Source organism: Heteronotia binoei, chromosome 2 (genome assembly GCF_032191835.1).
Source record: "Heteronotia binoei isolate CCM8104 ecotype False Entrance Well chromosome 2, APGP_CSIRO_Hbin_v1, whole genome shotgun sequence".
Classification (NCBI taxonomy): domain Eukaryota; kingdom Metazoa; phylum Chordata; class Lepidosauria; order Squamata; family Gekkonidae; genus Heteronotia; species Heteronotia binoei.
Window position 1 is genome coordinate 24,641,712 of NC_083224.1, and position 20,248 is coordinate 24,661,959.

Sequence of the window (20,248 nt, forward strand, 5' to 3'; positions counted from 1 at the left end):
ATAAGAGTCCACACACTTAACCACTACACCATTTATATCCCACCCTATACTCTGAATCTCAGAGAGGTCACAATCTCCTTAACTTCCCCTCCCCCTCCCACAACAGATACCCTGTGAGGTAGGTGGGGCTGAGAGAGCTCTTACAGCAGCTGCCCTTTCAAGGACAACTCCTACAAGAGCTATGGCTGACCCAAGGCCATTCCAGCAGCTGCAAGTGGAGGAGTGGGGAATCAAACCCAGTTCTCCCAGATAAGAGTCCACACACTTAACCACTACACCAAACTGGCTCTCAAGGAGAGTCTTTGGGGGAATTTGACTGAGATCAGTCAAAGCCAGTCCCATGAAATCTTCTGGGAATAGGCAGAGCAAGACCAAAGAGACAGGCTTAGGTGGTGAACAGTCTTTAGCATTTGAAATTTAGTTTGGGTTTAGGGTTGCCAATCCCCAGTTGGGTTTATACACTCACAAAATAAGGTGTAAACCATTTCACCTTCTCTTAAATACTCTCAATATTTCGTACTTTATACATTGAATAGACTACACAATTTCTCCATTATTACAAAGACCACAGTTGTATTGCAAACACTCATAGGACTGTACCGTCCATTAAACCTTCTTAAAGCAACAGTCCCAATAATGTCTGTGCGTGCCTCTACTCCTGCCGATTCAACGCTTGTGGTGACTTGCAAAATCTTTGTCAATTTCCTCCATACCATTGGTATTAGTTGGCAGTTTCTAAAGTAGATTACATTCTGGATGTCTTGTGGATTAAATATGCAGTATATGCAGTATTTCAGCGGTGACATGAATCCCAGGTATATTTTATGTTTCCGTCTCTTCTTCCAGGCCGCAATTAAGTATGGAACCAATGCTCAAGTATTTTTATTTCTGGCAATAGCTCTCTATCTTCAGTCTGGCTTTAGTTGGGAGCAGGGGATCCCCTGGTTTGGAGGCCCTCCCCCTGCTTCAGGGTCATCAGAAAGTGGCGGGGGGTGGGTGGGAAATGTCTGCTGGGCACTCCATTATTCCCTATGGAGACTGATTCCTATAGAGTATAATGGAGAATTGATCTGTGGGTATCTGGGGCTCTGGGAGGGCTGTTTTTTTTTAGGTAGAGGCACCAAATTTTCAGCATAGCATCCGGTACCTCTCCTCAAAACACCCGCCAAGTTTCAAAAAGCTTGGACCAGGGGGTCCAATTCTATGAGCTCCAAAAGAAGGTGCCCCTATTCCTTATTATTTCCAAATGAAGGGAAGGCATTTGATAGGTGTGCAGTCCCTTTAAATGCAATGGCCAGAACTCTCTCTGGAGTTCAATTGTGCTTGTCACATCCCTGTTCCTGGCTCCACCCACAAAGTCTCCTGGCTCCACCCCCAAAGTCGCTAGATATTTCTTGAGTCAGACCAAGCAACCCTATTTGGGTTTCTCGTACTGAAACATCTGTAGAAAAGCCTGATGGTTAACTACTACCTCCCAATGCCAACGGGGTATAATGTTTAGAGCAGGGGTCCTCACTGTGGTGCCCATGGGTACCATAGTGCCTACTGAAACCTTTCCTGGCTCTCACCAAATGCTTTTGGAAAGTGGGCAGAGCTAGGTGGGGCTTTTCCCCCTCTCAAGAGGGCTTCTTATTGGCTGTGCAGATTAAACGGTATCCTGTTAAACAGAGCTTTTCCTTGAAATGTTGAATAGTTAGTATTGAAGGTGTATACAACCTTGATCCCACTACCAGTGGTAGCCATTTTGTGACTGGCACCCCCTCCTGTGGCAGCCATTTTGTGATTGTTCCCACCCTTTGCCAGAATTCCAAATGTACCCATGGCAAAAAATGGCTGCAGATCTCTGGTTCAGAGTGTAAGATGAAAATCTGGAAACTTCAAGTGCAGATCTCCACTCTGCCATGGAAACTTGCTGGGTGATCTTGCTGGTCATGTTCTCAGCCTTACCTATCTCAAAGGGTTGTTGTGAGGATAAACGTGAGAAGAGGAGAATGATGTAAGGCAGTTTGCATTCCTATTTAGGGCATAAATTAATAAATCTATTGGTGTAGAACACTCAATGAAAATAAAGGTCCGAGAATCTTGATAGGCTGGAAAACTGGGCTAAAACCAATAAAATGAAGATCCTGTGAATTTAGGGGGAAGTGTTTGTGAGTTTTCTGCATTGTGCAGGGGGTTGGACTACATGACCCTAGAGGTCCCTTCCAACTCTATGATTCTATGAATGCTAACAGGGATAAATGTAAAGTTCTGCATTTAGGTAGGAAAAATCCAATGCATGGTTATAGGATTGGGCAGACTTGTTTTAACAGTAGTATGTGCGAAAAGGATCTAGGGGTCTTAGTGGACCATACACTGAACATGAGTCAACAGTGTGATGTGGTGCCTAAAAAGGCAAATGCAATTTTGGGCTTTATCAACAGAAGTATAGTGTCCAGATCAAGTGAAATGATGGTATTGCTTTATTCTGCTCTGGTAAGACCTCACCTGGAGTATTGTGTTCAGTTTTGGGCACCACATTTTAAGAAGAATATAGACAAGCTGGAACGGGTCCAGATGAGGGCGATGGAGATGGTGAGGGGTCTGGAGACCAAGTCCTATGAGGAAAGGGTGAAGGAACTGGGCATGTTTAGCCTGGAGAGGAGGTGGCTGAGAGGTGATATGATCACCATCTTCAAGTACTTGAAGGGCTGTCATATAGAGGATGGTGCGGGATTGTTTTCTGTGGCCCAAGAAGGTCGGACCAGAACCAATGGGTTGAAATTAAATCAAAAGAGTTTCTGGCTCAACATTAAGAAGAACTTCCTGTTAGAGTGGTTCCTCAGTAGAACACACTTACTCAGGAGGTGGTGGGCTCTCCTTCCTTGGAGGTTTTTAAACAGAAGCTAAATGACCATCTGACAGCAATGAAGATCCTGTGAATTTAGGGGGAGGTATTAGTGAGTTTTCTGCATTGTGCAAGGGGTTGGACTAGATGACCCTGGAGGTCCATTCCAATGCTATGATTCTGTGATTCTAATTTGCACCCAAATCTCATATGGGAAGGAAATGAACATCAAATGATGTCGTTGCTGCTGAGTAGTGGTAGATCACAGCAAACAGGAAAGCCACCATTTTGTGGGATCTTTGGAAATTCCAACTGATTTCTCCTTATCACCCAAACCTCTACAATTAAATATGGTGTGGTGGAAAGAATTGTTAAGCCGTAGCCAACTTAAGGCTACCCTGTAGGGGTTTCTCAGCTAGAGAAGAACACAGGTGGTTTGCCATTGCCTGCTTTTGTGTAGCAACCCTGGACTTCCTCGGTGGTCTCCCATCCAAATACCCAATTTGGTGTAGTGGTTAAGTGTGTGGACTCTTATCTGGGAGAACCAGGTTTGATTCTCCACTCCTCCACTTGCACCTGCTGGAATGGCCTTGGGTCAGCCATAGCTATCGCAGGAGTTGTCCTTGAAAGGGCAGCTGATGTGAGAGCCCTTTCATTCCCATCCACCTCACAGGGTGTCTGTTGTGGGGGGAGAAGATATAGGAGATTGCAAGCCACTCTGAGTCTCTGATTCAGAGTGAAGGGTGGGGTATAAATCTGCAATTCTTCTTCTTTCCTTCTGAGATCTGAGGAGATCAGGCTAGCCTGGGCCTATCCAGGCAGGGTCAGCCCAAGACTGTCTGGGACCCTAGGCAAGGCTAACGTCTGGTGCCCCCCTCCCCCACTGATAATGTCACTGAGTCACATGGAGGCACCCAATTTGGCACCCCCAGAAGGCCAGCACTCTAGGCAATCGCCTAATTTGCCTAGTGGCAGGGCCAGCCCTGCATGGAGGTCAGGGTCTACGATTCAATAAAACATTCAAATGTGTAGGAACTTTAAAATCAGGGGTGGGATTCTAGCAGGGGCTCCTTTGCGTATTAGGCCACACACCCTTGATGTAGCCAATCCTCCAAGAGCTTACAAGGCTCTTTTTTGTAAGCTCTCGGAGGATTGGCTGCATCAGGGTTGTGTGGCCTAATATGCAAAGGAGCTCCTGCTAGAATTCCACCCCTGTTTAAAATGGTTCTGTACGATTCACCCACCAATGAGTGTGGGGGAAAGAAAATTCAGTGTGGTCAGGATTCTTCTTCTGGTCATAAATAAATCAGTCCACTCGCTCAAGCTTCCAGCAGACTCTGCCTTTTTATCTTTCACTCGGTGAAGAAACAGAGAGTTCTAGGAACAGGGCAGTTTCAGAGTGCCAAGTAGTGATAATAAGAGAGAGAGAGAGAGAGAGAGTGTGTGGGAGGGGGGCGGGGGGGGGGAGGTTTCATGTATTTTTAAAGCAATATGCGCATCCCGGCTGCAGTAATTTTGGAGAGAATTATGTCAGAAACACTCCAAATGAAGAGATTCATAAACTTCCGACTGTTAGATGTTTAAGATGAGACGAGTGTGCAGAAAAGACCGCTTTAAAAAAAAATAACTACAAGCCACATAGAGCTGGAGATACTTATTATCTCAAATAAGCCCCAGTGACACTTGAGATGTCTCAGCATTTACTGGCCTACCAGCAGTATGCCTGCCTCTCTTTTCCATGCAAGCATTTTTTTCCCCAGGCACTCAAAAGTCCTCTTTTATAAAATATTTAGTTCCAGCTCTCCAGAGGGCTCGATTGCCTTTGCCATAGACCGGATGAAGCTCTACAAGGCTGCTCAGAAAGATATCTTGCCATGTGAGAGATCGATGAATTCAGAGAGAGATTCCACCCCCCCTCCCTCAAAATGGAATGATGCCACTGTGATCTCAGGGGTCAATATCAACATTGTGCAGTGGTGTGGTATGCCCTTGAAGCCACCAAGAGTTTCAAATGTGACGGGGAGGAGGGAAGAATGTGGCATGTTATTAACTATTTAGTTGCCACAATAGTCCTGAAGTTCATCAATTTGTTGTTCAGTCGCACAGTCGAGTCTGACTCTTTGTGTCATGGACAAAGTCACGCCAGGCCCTCCTGTCTTCCACCATCCTCTGGTCTGCTCAAATTCGTGTTAGTTAGATCAGTAACGCTGTCCAGCCATCTCATCTTTTGCCATCCCCTTCTTCTTTTGTCTTCTGTCTTCCCCAGCATCAGGGTTTTCTCCAGTGAGCGCTCCCTTCACATTTGGTGGCCAAAGTATTTGAGCTTCAGCTTCAGCATCTGACCTTCCAGGGAACAGTCAAGGGGTGCAGTCACACGGCACGTTAAAAGCAGGTGTGTAGCGCTCAAATTTGAACCGCTGAATATTGATTCGATGCAGGGCCGATCAGACGAGCATCCAAGAATGCGACTCATTCTGTTGTTGAGCGATCAGACATCCAATACTATCACGCTCTTTTCTTGATGAATGCGTGATCAGATGGTGATTTCTGGGAGGGGGGGGTTCATTGAACATGCGCCCAACTGTTTGGAGGTGGGAAATCAAACGTTGCTTCAGAGGCAGGGGGAGGAAAGGGGGGAATGTTTCCGGAATTAACGCTGCCGATTCAAACCAGGGAACTGCCAGGAATTACTTTCCTAGAAATTGGCAGTGACAATAATATCTGGAAATCCTCCACATTGAAAAAAAAAGATTTTTTTCCTATTCTGAATAGTGGGATAACATTTCACCCCCCCCCTCCGATCCTGTGTTGATTGGAGAAGCAAAAGCGTCACCTCAGATTCCCAGATGATCTGGCAATGCGCATGTCTGCTGGGGCTTTTTAAAAAAAAAAAAGGTGGGAGGGGCAGTAAACATTCCAAGGGGCAGTATCGCGCGTGAGCTGTCCAAACAGGAAAAAGCCAATCTTGTGCCGCTTTTTTTGAAAAAGGGCCGGACTTTCTGCGCTCTCAAATTAATGCGGCATTGATTAGCGGCAAGCCAGGATGACCCTGGATGATACTCGATTGCCAGATGTGGATGTCTGGACAAACATATTTAATCCGTCAGCGAGACGGAGCTGTGTCGTCACTAATGGTACGTATGATTGCACCCAGGGTTGATTTCCCTTAGAACTGACTGATTTTGTGCTATGTCTGATTGGATAGTCTATTATATCTTTGGGCCAATATATGTGTTTTAATATGTAAAATGTAGCCAAACTGCCTATGCTGTATTTTGCCCTATTGTCTTTGTGTTTTGATACTGTTTCATTATTGTTTTATCTTGTTGGATTTTAATTGTTATTTATCCATGTTGTAAGAGTCCGCCTGTTGGAAAGGGCAGAATATAAATTTACTAAATAAATAAATAAGGTAATTTTCTTACCTGTCCCCAGGGCTTTTTTTGTAGCAGGAACTCCTTTGCATATTAGGCCACACACCCCTGATGTAGCCAATCCTCCAAGAGCTTACAGGGCTCCTCTTACAGGGCCTACTGTAAGCTCTTGGAGGATTGGCCACATCAGGGGTGTGTGGCCTAAAATGCAAAGGAGTCCCTGCTAAAAAAAAAGGCCCTGCTTGCTCCTCTCTCTCTGTGCTCCAAGGAAGGTAACAATGTTGATCTGAGGCAGAAAAGCAAGATTCATCTCCAGTAGCACCTTTAAGACGGACAAGATCTCCAGGGTGTAAACTTTTGAGAATCAAGTTTTGATTCAAAGCTTCGACCCTGAAGATATTGTGGGTCTTTAAGGCACCACTGAACTTCAATCTCTCTGCTTCTTTTCCTGTTAATCCACATACTGCATGCTTCAGTCGCTCCCTAATGTCTCCCCCTTAATCTTCAAACATTCCTGTAAAAACCTCTCACTTTCCCCTTGCCCTTTACATATTTCAACATAAGCGTGTGATTGTAACCTTTGGAAAAAAACACGAGCCTTTCTGTTTCAATGGCTCTCTGAATCTTTGGCTATTGAAATTCTTAGGCGGAAGACCCCCCTCCCCATCATTTCTCCCCATTAGCTCAATGGGATTGATGGCTTTTTTGTGCCTCCTCACTTTGGCATTTTTCACCCTTACACGAGCATGGCGCTGGAATCGGTCTTGTCGCAAAACTGGCTCCCTTTAATAATTTCTATGAAGCGCAGTCCAATTATCGTTATCTTCCTTAGGGATCCATTCAATTAAGCAGAGCCATAACGAATGAATGGACACAACCGCTTTGTAGCCGTATTTACATCCAGATTACTGGGAACCAGGTAAGATAGCCTTAAAGACATCAGTAGCTTAATATACTGCTTTTTGAGGATGAGCATTTTGAGCGCTCTCTCTCTCTCTCCCTCTGCTATCTTCAACATTAGGCACATCTGGAGAGAGCTAGCTAATTTTGATGGGTAGTTTCCCCCCCCTAAGGAGAAGATAGATGTAATATTAAAAGTGAATATAGATGCAATCACACACACTAAGACCAATTTCGCACTAGGCTTGTTCCGGGTGGAGAGCCATTTTGCTTCTGGCACTTCTCTCCATTTTCACACAAGCTGCCCCGGAGAAGCGAGTTTGCACGCCACTTTTCCACAGCAATCAAGATCCTCTTACAAGCGTTTCTGCTTGCTGTGGAAAAGCAGCGTGCCAACTCGCTGCTCCGGGGCAGCTTGTGAAAAAATGGAAAGAAGAGCCAGGAGCAAAAGGGCTCTTCACCCGGAACAAGCCCTAGTGCGAAATTGGTCTCAATAATGCACTTTCAATTCACTTTCCAACTGAATTTTACTGTGTGAACTGGCAAAATCCAGCTGGAAAGTGCATTATTTAGTGTGTGTGTGGTCACAGCCACACAGTGCCATCTTAAGCAGTGGTAGTGGTGGAAAATGCCATCAAGGGTTAGCCAACTGATGACTACCCCCATAGGGTTTTCACAGCAGGAGGTGAACAGAGGAGGTTTGCCATTGCCTGCCTCTGCGTAGCAGTCCTGGACTTATTTGCGTGTCTCCCATCCAAGTACTAACCAGAGCATATCTTGCTTAACTTCTGAAATCTGATGAGATCTGTTTGCCATCGCCTGCCTCTGCGCAGCAACCCTGAATTTCCTCGGTGGTCCCCTGTCCAAGTACTCGTCAGAGCTTGGGCTTCCGAGATCTGATGAGCCTGCTTTGCCATTGCTTGCCTCTGCGTAGCAACCCTGGACTTATTTGGGGATCTCCCATCCGAGGACCAACTAGAAGATTACCCTGCTTAACTTCCAAGATCACTTTGCCATTGACCGCCTCTGCATAGCAGCCCTGGACTTCCCATGGTGGTCTCCCTTCCAATTATTAACCATGGCTGACCCGCTTAGCTTCCAAGGTCTGATAAGATCGAGCTAGTCTGGGCTATCCAGGTCAGTGTAAGCAGAGTCACACCCTAGTAAGTACACTGGAATCAATGGTTTTAGGAGGGTGTAACTCTCCTTCAAATGATTATGTTCTTCAATTGCTTTCCTTCAATGGCTTCAGAATGCTGTGAGTGGAATGCAGGGTTGGTCCACAGACCTGCCATGCCCTTTATGATTCTGCAGAAACTCGTTTGCATATTAGGCCACTCCCCCTGACATCACAATTGTTTCACACAGGGCCCAGCAGGAACTCGTTTCCTTAGGGCAAGGCATTTGTGAATTTCCTGCATTGTTCAGGGGGCTGGACTAAATGACCCCAGTTGGTCCCTTCCACCTCTATGATTCCCTCTCCCCCTCTGCTTTTCTTTGTTGGACACACATAGCTTGCTTCCTTCCCAACGCTTCTGGTCATGGCCACGCCCTAGGTCCCTGACCACAAAGTCTCTACAAAAACATAAGCTTTCTCCCCACCAGTATTAGCTGCCTGGAACTTAAAGCTGCTAAGGCAGGGTAGAAATGTTTTGAATGAGTTTTAAAACCCCCCAAAAATAAATAAATGGAATACTCTGGGGACTGGAAGGAGGCACGATGATGATGCGATGGATTCTACCATACATAATAATTTTCGTTGCAGACTTACCAAACTGTTCCCTCTCCTCCCCCCCGCCCCCCGCCTGCCAGTGCTCATCCCTAGAGTGTTACATTTCCCTTGAATGTGGAGAGGATACTTCTAAATCAACCCCACGGCTCTTCAAATCTTACATCTTCCGTGAAACCATTTGGTGATCAGTATTCAGGCTAAGATCCTGAGAGTACTAGATGGGGCACATGAGACACAAGGTGTAATTTAAATTAGGAAACAGATCAATTAACACTTATTCAACACACTTGTTAGTCATTCCCGTGTAGCTGCCTTTCCCTCCCCACCTTTCATACAAACAGATGAATTTCGGATATGGCCCGTTTCTCCTTCAGCTTGATCTCAGCCAGGTTTCCCTTCATTTTGGTCAAACCAAGCCTTATTACATTTATTTAATGTATTTTTATGCCCCCTTTCTTCCCAAATAGGTCCCCCAAGGAAGCAAATATGAAAACATTAACACAACTGAACATTAAATCATAGAATCACAGAATCATAGAGTTGGAAGGGACCTCCAGGGTCACCAACCCCCTGCACAATGCAGGAAACTCACAAATACCTCCGCCAAATTCACAGGATCTTCATCGCTGTCAGATGGCCATCTAGCCTCTGTTTAAAAACCTCCAAGGAAGGAGAGCCCACCACCTCCCGAGGAAGCCTGTTCCACTGAGGAATCGCTCTAACTGTCAGGAAGTTCTTCCTAATGCTGAGCCGGAAACTCTTTTGATTTAATTTCAACTCATTGGTTCTGGTTCTATCTTCTGGGGCCACAGAAAACAATTCAACACAAATGACATCTAATCCAGAATAATATATAAAATAATTCAATAAAATCATATAAACACACTTAACTCCAAGGCTTGGAAGGAGGGCCAATTACAGTAACTGGAGGCAGGGCTTTTTTTTTTTGTAGGAGGAACTCCTTTGTATATTAGGCCACACCTCCCTGATGTAGCCAATCCTCCAAGAGCTTACAGTAGGCCTTGTAAGAAGAGCCCTGTAAGCTCATGGAGGATTGGCTACATCAGGAGTGTGTGGCCTAATATGCAAAGGAGTTCCTCCTACAAAAAAAAAAGCCCTGCCTCCAGTTACTGTAATTGGCCTACCTTCCAAGGCCTGACTGGAGGTATGCCAAATTAAGCAAAAAAGTCTTCACCCTCTGGCAAAAGATGTGGGAGGGAGGCAGACAAACTTCCCTGTGGAGGGAATTCCAAAGTTTTAGCGCAACAGCCAAGGAGGCCAGAGATGTAAATGGTCTGAATTTTCCCATGACTGCCATTTTGTGTGGTGAACTTACACAGAATGGCAAGCCAATGATTAAGCCAGCCATCTTCATCATTTCAAGAATCCCACATCTAATTTTAACCTTCAGAGCAGAACCTACAGATCAACAGCAATCCTTAACTGGTCTACGTGGCAGTAGGCCTCGTTTTATTCCATGGGGCTTACTCTTAGGAAAAGTGTTTTTTAATTACTGCGGCCTTCGTTTATTTCTCTGCTCTTTTCTATACAGGAAATCTGAGGAAACTAATTTTCTTCCTGTTGTGAGGGGTTCTTTGATGAAGAACAAAGGCCATTTTCTCAGGGGTATTTATCGGGTGAAGGTTATACAAAGCTGCAAGTTGGCACACTGCTAATTATTTATTTAATAGGTGATACCAGAGATGTTATCACATTTTGTGGCTATGCTGTTACGAGTCTGAAATTCTAGTTTATGAACTGTACTTGGTTCCTCCCCCCCCCCTCCCAGTTTGGCAGTCCTAATAAAATTATGTAGAAATATTACCATTAAATTGATTGACTGTTTTTGCATCAATTGTGCAAAAACATCATGGAAAAGGCAAACGAACTGGAGTCACCAGCAAGGAAAACGGACAAGACAAAAAGATTTGCCATGAAAACAAATAAGGGCATGTTTGTACATCCCACTCTAGGGAGATAGATTATGCTGATTAAAAAGATTGCTAGCTTGCTTCTGGGTCTTGAATTAGAGTAAGGAGACAGATCCAAGTGGGCAGCCGTGTTGGTCTGAAGCAGTAGAACAAAGTAGGAGTCAAGTTTCACCTTTAAGACCAACAAAGTTTTATTCAGAATGTAAGCTTTCGCATGCAGGCATACTTCTTTTTTTATTTTATTTATTTTATTTTATTTATATCCTGCCCTCCCCGCCGAAGCAGGCTCAGGGTGGCTCACAGTATAAAAACCACAACAAACAATTTAAAATCGATACATATTATAAAAAAATTACACATTCGATAGTTAAAACAATCAGAAATAATTTGGTGCCAATCCCTTGATATTATATGTTCTCAGTGGCGATTAGGGTTGCCAATCCCCAGGTGGGGGCAGGGGATCCCCTGGTTTGGAGGCCCTCCCCCCGCTTCAGGGTCGTCAGAAAGCGGGGGGAGGGGAGGGAAATGTCTGCTGGGAACTCTATTATTCCCTATGGAGATTTATTCCCATAGAAAATAATGGAGAATTGAACTGCGGGTATCTGGGGCTCTGGGGGGCTGTTTTTTGGGGTAGAGGCACCAAATTTTCAGTATAGCATCTAGTGCCTCTCCCCAAAATACCCCCCAAGTTTCAAAACAATTGGACCAGGGGGTCCAATTCTATGAGCCCCAAAAGAAGGTGCCCCTATCCTTCATTATTTCCTATGGAAGGAAGGCATTAAAAAGGTGTGCCATCCCTTTAAATGTGATGGCCAGAACTCCCTTTGGAGTTCAATTATGCTTGTCACAGCCTTGATCTTGGCTCCACCTCTAATGTCTCCTGGCTCCACCCCCAAAGTCTCCCAGCTCCACCCTCAAAGTCCCCAGATATTTCTTAAATTGGACTTGGCAACCCTAGTGGCAATGGTATTTCTTCAGTTTCCCTTTGATACAGGCTCCACGTCAGTTGAAAGCCAACTGGAAGACAGTGGTCTTACAGGCCTTGCAGAAGTGGACAAGGTTCCGCAAGGTCCTCACTTCCTCTAGCAGTCGGGGCTATGATCAAGAAGGCCCTTTCTCTAGTGATCTTTAATTTGGCCTCCTTCAACCCGGGGATTACTAATAGATTTTGAGATGTTCAGATGAGGGAATAGGGTACAGTGGGCTGAAATACATGTAGTTAGTGGGTTAAGAGTGTAAACTGATACAAAAGATCAAATGGCAAAATAGTGTAATAAATTGGAAGATCATCTGGTCTGGATAGCAATAAAAGGTAATAAAAGTTGTCTGTTAATTGTTGCTGAAAGTCTACGTAAAACAAAAGGACATGCATTTCCTAGTTCTTGTCCACCTAATTTACTTTTTAACACAGAATGATATAATGATATAACATAGAATGATGTTAAAAAGTAATTTTTACATGTATTTCAGCCCACTGTCCCCTTGTCTGAAGAAGTGTGCATGCACACGGAAGCTTACATTCTGAATAAAGCTTTGTTGGTCTTAAAGGTACCACTTGACTCCTACTTTGTTCTATAGTAAGGAGAGGGAGTGGGGAAGAGACTTAGAACCTGAGTACATTTCCAGACAACCCTATACATGGTTTCCAGCCCTTTTGTTATAGTGACCCACAAGTCCAAATTTATTTGGTATGGTGACCCATCCAGGCCTGGCCTGAGGTTTTTTGACACCCTGGGCAAACTATTATAGTGTTACCCATCTAGTTCAGCATTCCACTTTCTCAGATATTTCTGAGAAACCAACAACCATTGCAACAAGGGGCACATCTGTCTCCACTATGAACCCCAAGTAAATGACATTTCAAAATACCGAGATTACAGTCCAGCCTCTGACCCCCCCCCCCCACCCATTGTGTGCTTCAGTATTTTTTAGGACGAACTCCCAGGGGAAAGAAAGTCTGACTATATTTTTGCTGAATCTTGTTCAGCAACAAAGTCAACCATTCAAGCCTTTCATTGGTTGCCTTTCTGAATAATAATAATAATAATAATAATAATAATAATAATAATAATAATAATAATAATAATAATAATAATAATAATATGGCAGCTAAGTCAGGGATGCAAACCGGTGTTTGTGTTAAATTGGCTTGAAACACAGACAGCACCAGCTGAGGCAGTTTCTTGGTTTCTGTTTCCTCATTTATAGCCCTTTCCTCTTCCTCTTCCTTCCCCTTCCCCCTGGCTTGCCCAAGAGGAATTGATTCTCCTGCCTCAGTTGTCAGTCAGCATTGGGAAAACCCAGTTTGGTGCCAGCTCCAACCAGCACCCCTCCAGTCCGCACTTCCAGATCTTTCTGATGGCCCATTAAGTCCCCCCCCCCCCCCACTGCTGTCTGCTGAGCGGCTGTCAATGTTTCCCTCAAGTTCTCTGAATTCGCCAGTGGCCACCTTCCGTCTGCTTGAGGCAACGCTCGACAATTTCTGCTCTGAGGACGTGTCAAGGCAGGCCGGAAATCTTAAAAGTCTCAATGCAGCCTCCAAGCAAAAAAGCAGCCTGAGGAGTTGTGAGAGGCTTTTTGACACAGCTTACGGTGACTAAATGAAAAAGAAGAAGCTTTGACAGCCCAAACTGGTACCTCCTCACACCTCCTCACGCTTCAGATTTTGGCACTTCAGAACCCCAAGTCTCAAAATGTAAGGCAGGCCACAGTTAAACTGGTAACTGGGGAACTTCCGCCTCTCTCCCTCATCTCTCTGGCTTCTCACTTTTAGGCAGCTAATTGATGTCTGGGAACTCCAGAGGCCCTTGAGAGCCACAGAATTGTAGCTCAGTGAAGGAAGTATGACGCTAAAGCATCCCTGACAGATGGCTGTTTGGCGTTCTCTATCAAGGGAAAGCCCACCATCCCATTGGGCAGTCCCACTGTTAAGTTAAACTGTTCTTACTTTGAGGCAGGGGTCATTTCATAGAAAAAGAGGTGCCACAAATGCAAATGAGTTATGCTCACAACTCATTTGCATAGCTCATTTGCATATGCCACACACCCATCATCACCGAAAGGCGTACTCAATTGTATCAGCTTAGCATCTTCCTTAAAATGCTTATTGAATTACAATTGTCATAATAAGACCTTACTCCCATCATACTTTTTACATGACTTTCTCCTATGTGGCCACAGTGGCATGACGAAGATTTCCATCTGCCTGCTTGATATATTTTGGTTATTTTCCCATTTTTTGTGGGTGAGTGGGGGGGGAAATATTAGGAAGTTTGTCAACTCTTAGAGTTCCACAAAATTCTCACAGGGGGTTGAAGAGTGGAGCCCAGCAGTAATTATTTGGAGGGGGGGGTGGGAAGAGAAAGAAAGAGCACAATAAAATTTAGAGGTTCTAGAGTTCTGCTCCTATGGGCTCCTGCCCAAAATGAGCCCTGCTTTAAGGAAATTTCACCTGATGTTCAGCCAAAATCCACCTTCCTGGAACTTAAGGCCACTTGATCCAGTCTTGTCCTCTATAGCAGTGTTTCCCAGACTGAGGGTTGGGCCCCCAAAATGGATCAAAAAGCCACTTGAAAGCGGGTTGTGGGCCATCCTTCCCCTAATGGCTGCCCTTGCCCCTTTTCCAGTGCTCTCTTTTGTATTTTGGAAAACAGATCTGACCCTGGAAACAGTATCTTCCATGTCATACATTAGTTGGCATTTTATCTTCTTCACGGCATGTACATGTTGATCAAAGGAAACAGGTCCTGGTAATACTGCTCCAGCCTAAATATTCATTTCCAAAAGTCTCAAAAGATGTCCATAACACACGCCATGGTTGCGATCACACACAAAAAATAATGCACTTTCAATCCGCTTTACGTGTGCACTTTCCAACCAGATTTTGCTGGTTCACACTGTGAAACCCAGTTGGAAAGTGCATCGAAAGTGGATCGAAAGTGCATTATTTAGTGTGTGTGATCACAGCCCATGGGTTGCAAACACTCCTCTTCATAAACTGCTGCTGGTGTGGAAAAAGATTTGAGACAGTCCAAATGTAAATGGGGAGTTACATGCCAGCAGGTTTGGAGAGAAAATAGCTGTGAACAAGCTCCCGGAGAAGTGCGGCAACAAGGAAGCTAGCAGCCTGTCTGTGGATATGGTGGGAGGGACTGCATTCAGCCTTTCAGTTTATGAAGAGGAGTGTTTGTAACACATGGAGTGTGTTATGGCAATCTTTTGAGACTTTTGGAAATGAATATTTAGGCTGGAGAGGAACCTTGTATATATTTTCCCTTCTTGTTTCACGTGAATGGCAATTTTATGTTTACTGCTTTGAGATTGAGTTCTGCGAATTTATATTATAGTTGTATCAACTGCCTGCAACTAATATCAAAAAAAGGAAAGCAACTGTGTTGTGGTATAAACAAAACAAGAACAGTGCTGAACTTTTTCAGAGTTCTTTGATTACATTATCGAGTGCTGTTTTTGTTCTTTTGCCTTGCTGATCTGTGCTTCTCACTTTGTTTGTGAACCTCCAAAATGGCAGCTGGAGATCTCGCGAGATTACAACTGATCTCCAGGCAACAGAGATTGGTTCCCCCTGGAGAAAATGTCTGCTTTACACAGTAGACTTTATGGCTGGGGAGCGGGGGGCAAACTGTGGCCCAGGAACCACATGTGGCTCTTTCACACATATTGCATGGCTCTTAAAGCCCCCACTGCCCTGTCAGCCAGCTTGGAGAAGGCATTTGTCTCTTTAAGTCACTTATCCAAGCCAAGCCAGCCAGCAGCTTGGAGAACATGTTTAAAGTTAAAGGTGCTTTCTTTCCACCTCTCTATCCTCCCTCCCTCCCCCTCATCTAGAAGAAGAAGATACTGGATTTATATCCCGCCCTCCACTCTGAATCTCAGAGCGGCTCACAATCTCCTTTATCTTCTTTCCCCACAACAGACACCCTGTGAGGTGGGTGGGGATGAGAGAACTCTCCCAGAAGCTGCCCTTTCAAGGACAACCTCTGCTAGAGCTATGGCTGACCCAAGGCTACTCCAGCAGGTGCAAGTGGAGGAGAGGGGAATCAAACCCGGTTCTCCCAGATGAGAATCTGCACACTTAACCACTACACCAAACTGGCTCCCATCTATTTGCCTGCCTGCCTGACTTGAGGCTCTCAAACATCTGACACTCATGTATTGTGGCTCTCAAACATCTGACATTTATGCCATGTGGCTCTTCCATTAAGCAAGTATGGCTTTATGGCATCATACCCTGCTGAGGTCCCTTTCCAAATTCTGACTTTCCCAGGCTCCTCTCTCGAGAATTTCCATGAATTCCACAATTCAGAGCTGGAAACTCTACAAATGAGTCTGGTTGGAGTTCTCAGATGTGCATCAACAAATGAACAGCCAACAGTTCTGGGCTTACTGTATTACTAACCAAGTTTTAATGGCGAGGTATTCTTCACAGAAATAAATTTACTTTGACAGCTGCAAATCTACCTGCTCCGATCACTCTGCGATAGGCAGGGTCCACAAGCATGCACAATGTAAAGAGCCCCTCCATGAGCAACACAAGAGTCTACAAAAGGAGACAAAAGCCCAGGTGCTGTTAAACCACAGGTCGTGTTCACCTGGATTTATTCTGAGGTCTCACCTCTCTGTCGAGTCCAGCCGCCACCGTGACAATGTCTCCTGTCTCGCTGTTAATGGTAAACATGTTCTGCGACGGGCTCTGGGGGGTTTGAGTCACAATCCGGTATCTCACCATCCCATTGGCTGTCGTGCTGTCGTCTGCGTCGTTCGCTGTCACCGTCGTCACGTAGGTCCCTTCACCCAAGAAGGAAACAACATGTTTTAGTGAGACATGAGAACCGGGGTGGGGGGAGGGGGCATATTTCCTGTAAATTCTGTGACACGACAGAGGGGCATTTATTTTATTCGATTTATATATACATTCCGCCCTCTCCACAAAGCAGGCTCAGGGTGGCTTACACAGCCATGTGAATACATGGAACATAAAACCACATTTAAAATATAAAAAGATACAGAAAACATAAAAACATATAACCATTTCAGGTGCTATAACGATCTTTAAATTTCCATTTGTTATGCCAGCTAGACGTTCTTATGGAAGGATCGACCTTAGGTTCGTGTTCAAGGTAGGGTTGCCAATCCCCAGGTGGGGGCAGGGGATCCCCCGGTTTGGAGGCCCTCCCCCCGCTTCAGGGTTGTTAGAAAGCGGGGGGAGGGGAGGGAAATGTCTGCTGGGAACTCTGTTATTCCCTATGGAGATTTATTCCCATAGAAAATCATGGAGAATTGATCCACGGGTATCTGGGGCTCTGGGGGGGGGGGCGCTATTTTTGGGGTAGAGGCACCAAACTTTCAGTATAGCATCTAGTGCCTCTCCCCAAAATACCCCCCAAGTTTCAAAAAAGATTGGACCAGGGGGTCCAATTCTATGAGCCCAAAAAGGTGCCCCTATCCTTCATTAGTTCCTATGGAAGGAAGGAAGGAATTGAAAAGGTGTGCCGTCCCTTTAAATGTGATGGCCAGAACTCCCTTTGGAGTTCAGTTATGCTTGTCACGGCCTTGATCTTGGCTCCACCCCTAATGTCTCCTGGCTCCACCCCCAAAGTCTCCTGGCTCCACCCCCAAAGTCCCCAGATATTTCTTGAATTGGATTTGGCAACCCTAGTTCAAGGTGGCCTAGTTGTTTCAGGGTCTGCTGCAGCCAAATGATCTTAATTTCCAAATGCCTGGTGGAATAGCTCCATTTTACAGGCCCTGTGGAACTGTGTGAGCTCTCGCAGGGCCCTAACCTCCTCGAGGAGCATGATAGAGGTTTATAAAATCATGCATTGGATGGAGAGAGCTGACAAAGAGAAGTTTTTCTCCCTCTTTCAAAATCCTAGAACTCTAAGGCATCCAATGAAACTTGTGGGCAGTAGGTTCAGGATGGACAAAACGGAATACTACTTTATCCAGACAGTGATTCAAATCTGGAATTCACTGCTAGAGGATGTAGTGATGGCCACAGAATAAACAGCTTTAAAAGAGGATTAGATATATTTAATGGAGGGCAAGTCTATCCATGTCTATGAGCCAGGGTGACTGAAGGGGAACCTCCACATTCAGAGGCACTCTCTGAATCCCAGAGTCAGAAGACCATGTTAGGGAAAGGCCTCAGCCTCCATGCCCTGTTGTTGTCCCTCCAGAGGAACTGGTTGGCCACTGTGTGAGACAGGATGCTGGACTAGATGGACCACTGGTCTGATCCAGCAGGGATCTTCCTTTGTTCTTATGAGGCCCCTGTTGTTGGCCCTCCAGAGGAATTGGCTGGCTACTGTGTGAAACAGGATGCTGGACTAGATGGACTATTGGTCTGATCCAGCAGGGCTCTTCTGATGTTCTTATGAAGGCCTTGGCCTCTATGCCCTGTTGTTGGCCCTCCAGAGGAATTGGCTGGCTACTGTGTGAGACAGGATGCTGGACTAGATGGACTACTGGTCTGATCCAGCACGGCTCTTCTGATGTTCTTATGAAGGCCTTGGCCTCTATGCACTGTTGTTGGCCCTCCAGAGGAACTGGTTGGCCACTGTGTGAGACAGGATGCTGGACTAGATGGACTATTGGTCTGATCCAGCAGGGCTCTTCTGATGTTCTTATGAAGGCCTCGGCCTCTATGCCCCTGTTGTTGGCCCTCCAGAGGAATTCGCTGGCTACTGTGTGAGGGAGGATGCTGGACTAAGCGGACCACTGGTCTGATTTAGCAGGGCTCTTGTTATGTTCTTATCATGACTGGGGTGTGCTTCTTTCTCAATACTGTGGTCTTTTCCCTTGCAGGTTACACCTGTTTCAGAACTCAAGTCACACAAGAAGACCCCTCCTCTGGGTTGAACTCAGAACAAAATCCAGTAGCCTCTTAAACACCAATGATTCCCACCTCCAGAATATAAGTATTTGTAAGTCAAAGCTCACTTCCTCAGATTACACAACTACCCACCCAAATCTAGGTTGAAGTCAGGCCCTAGAATAATTCATATGCTGGAATGAAAGGTTGGCAAAGACATTACTGGGATGAGCAATGATTTCATGGTGTAACAGTTAAAGCAGGGGTGTCAAACTCATTCGTTATGAGGGCCAGATCTGATATACATGAGACCTTGCCGGGTCGGGCCATGTGTGTCATAAAATGTAATGCTGGGTAGTGGAGACATAAAGAAGAAGATATTGGATTTATATCCTGCCCTATACTCTGAGTCTCAGAGCAGTTACAATCTGCTCCACCTTTCCCCTCCACAACAGACACCCTGTGAGGTAGGTGGGGCTGAGAGAGCTTTTTACAGCAGCTGCCCTTTCAAGGACGACTCTTGTGAAAGCTATGGCTGACCCAAGGCCAGCAGGTGCAAGTGGAGGAGTGGGGAATCAAACCCAGTTCTCCCAGATAAGAGTCTGCGCACTTAATCACTACACCAAACTGGCTCTCTACACCAAACTGAATAAACTTCATAAAGGACACAGACAAACAGAAAGATTTTTTAAAAACTTAAAATAAAATATGCTTAAAAGATTAGCCCTCTTGCAATATTATGTTTACTTAACAGTTTCTGATAACTGACACCTCTTGCTCTGAATTACTGCATCAAAATCTGGAAGCAATATCTGTGCTGTAGCAATCTTAAGCATGCTGTTCAGGTGTTGTTCAGGTGTGTGCCTTTAAGTTGCAAACCTACTTTTGATTTATTGACATTGCTTACAGAAATCTCATGGTCAATGCTTTGAGCCTAAGACCCAGGGGAAAACATGAAATGGCTGGGCATTGTGAGCTTTTGTATATAACTTGCTGGTTAACCAATGGAGAAAACAGAGGCTTTGCTCTGTAGCTCCTCTGCCACTGAGCAAGCCTGGCAAAGCAAGCTGTGATGCAGAAGGAAGCAAGAGAGAGAGAAGGAAGCAGATGATGGTGAGTTGCTCATGGGCCTGATAGAAGCCCTTTGGGGGCCTGATCTGGCCCTCGGGCCACATGTTTGACACCCCTAGGTTAGAGCATCAGGCAAGGAACAGAGAGACCAAGGTCTGAATCCCCATTCTTCCATAGAATAGTGTTTTAACAACTAACAAGAGTATGAGCTTCCATGAGTCACTGCTCACTTCTCTGGCTCGACCAAGCAACTCTTCAGGTTGGGCGGTGACTCACAAAAGCTGCTTCCCTGCCCCAACTGCTGTAAGTCTTTAAGGTGCTACTGCTGCAGACAGACTAATACTGCTACCCATCTTGATCTCTCTCTCACAGTGTCTCTCTGAAGATAAAATGGCAGAAAGGAGACTACTGTAAGCTACACTGGGGAAGAAAGGCAGAGTGCAGATGAAGTAAGTAATAAACATTCTTCATCACTGCTTAATACAGAGCATGAACAATGCAATGGATGTCAAGTACACCTTTACAGATTTTTCCAAAACAGTTGCTGCCGTTTGCGGACACTGATGTGCAGGGATGCTTGTG

At 45.3% G+C, this 20,248-nt stretch overlaps 1 protein-coding gene across 1 annotated transcript in view; it reads right to left on the reverse strand.

Annotated features, from left to right (window-relative positions):
- The window catches only part of CDH4 (cadherin 4), a 1,291,203-nt gene that overhangs the window by 228,817 nt on the left and 1,042,138 nt on the right, over nucleotides 1-20,248 (reverse strand). The window contains exon 8 of the mRNA XM_060232964.1: nucleotides 16,397-16,569. Coding sequence (XP_060088947.1) covers nucleotides 16,397-16,569 — 173 coding nt within the window. The remainder of the gene's footprint in view (nucleotides 1-16,396; nucleotides 16,570-20,248) is intronic.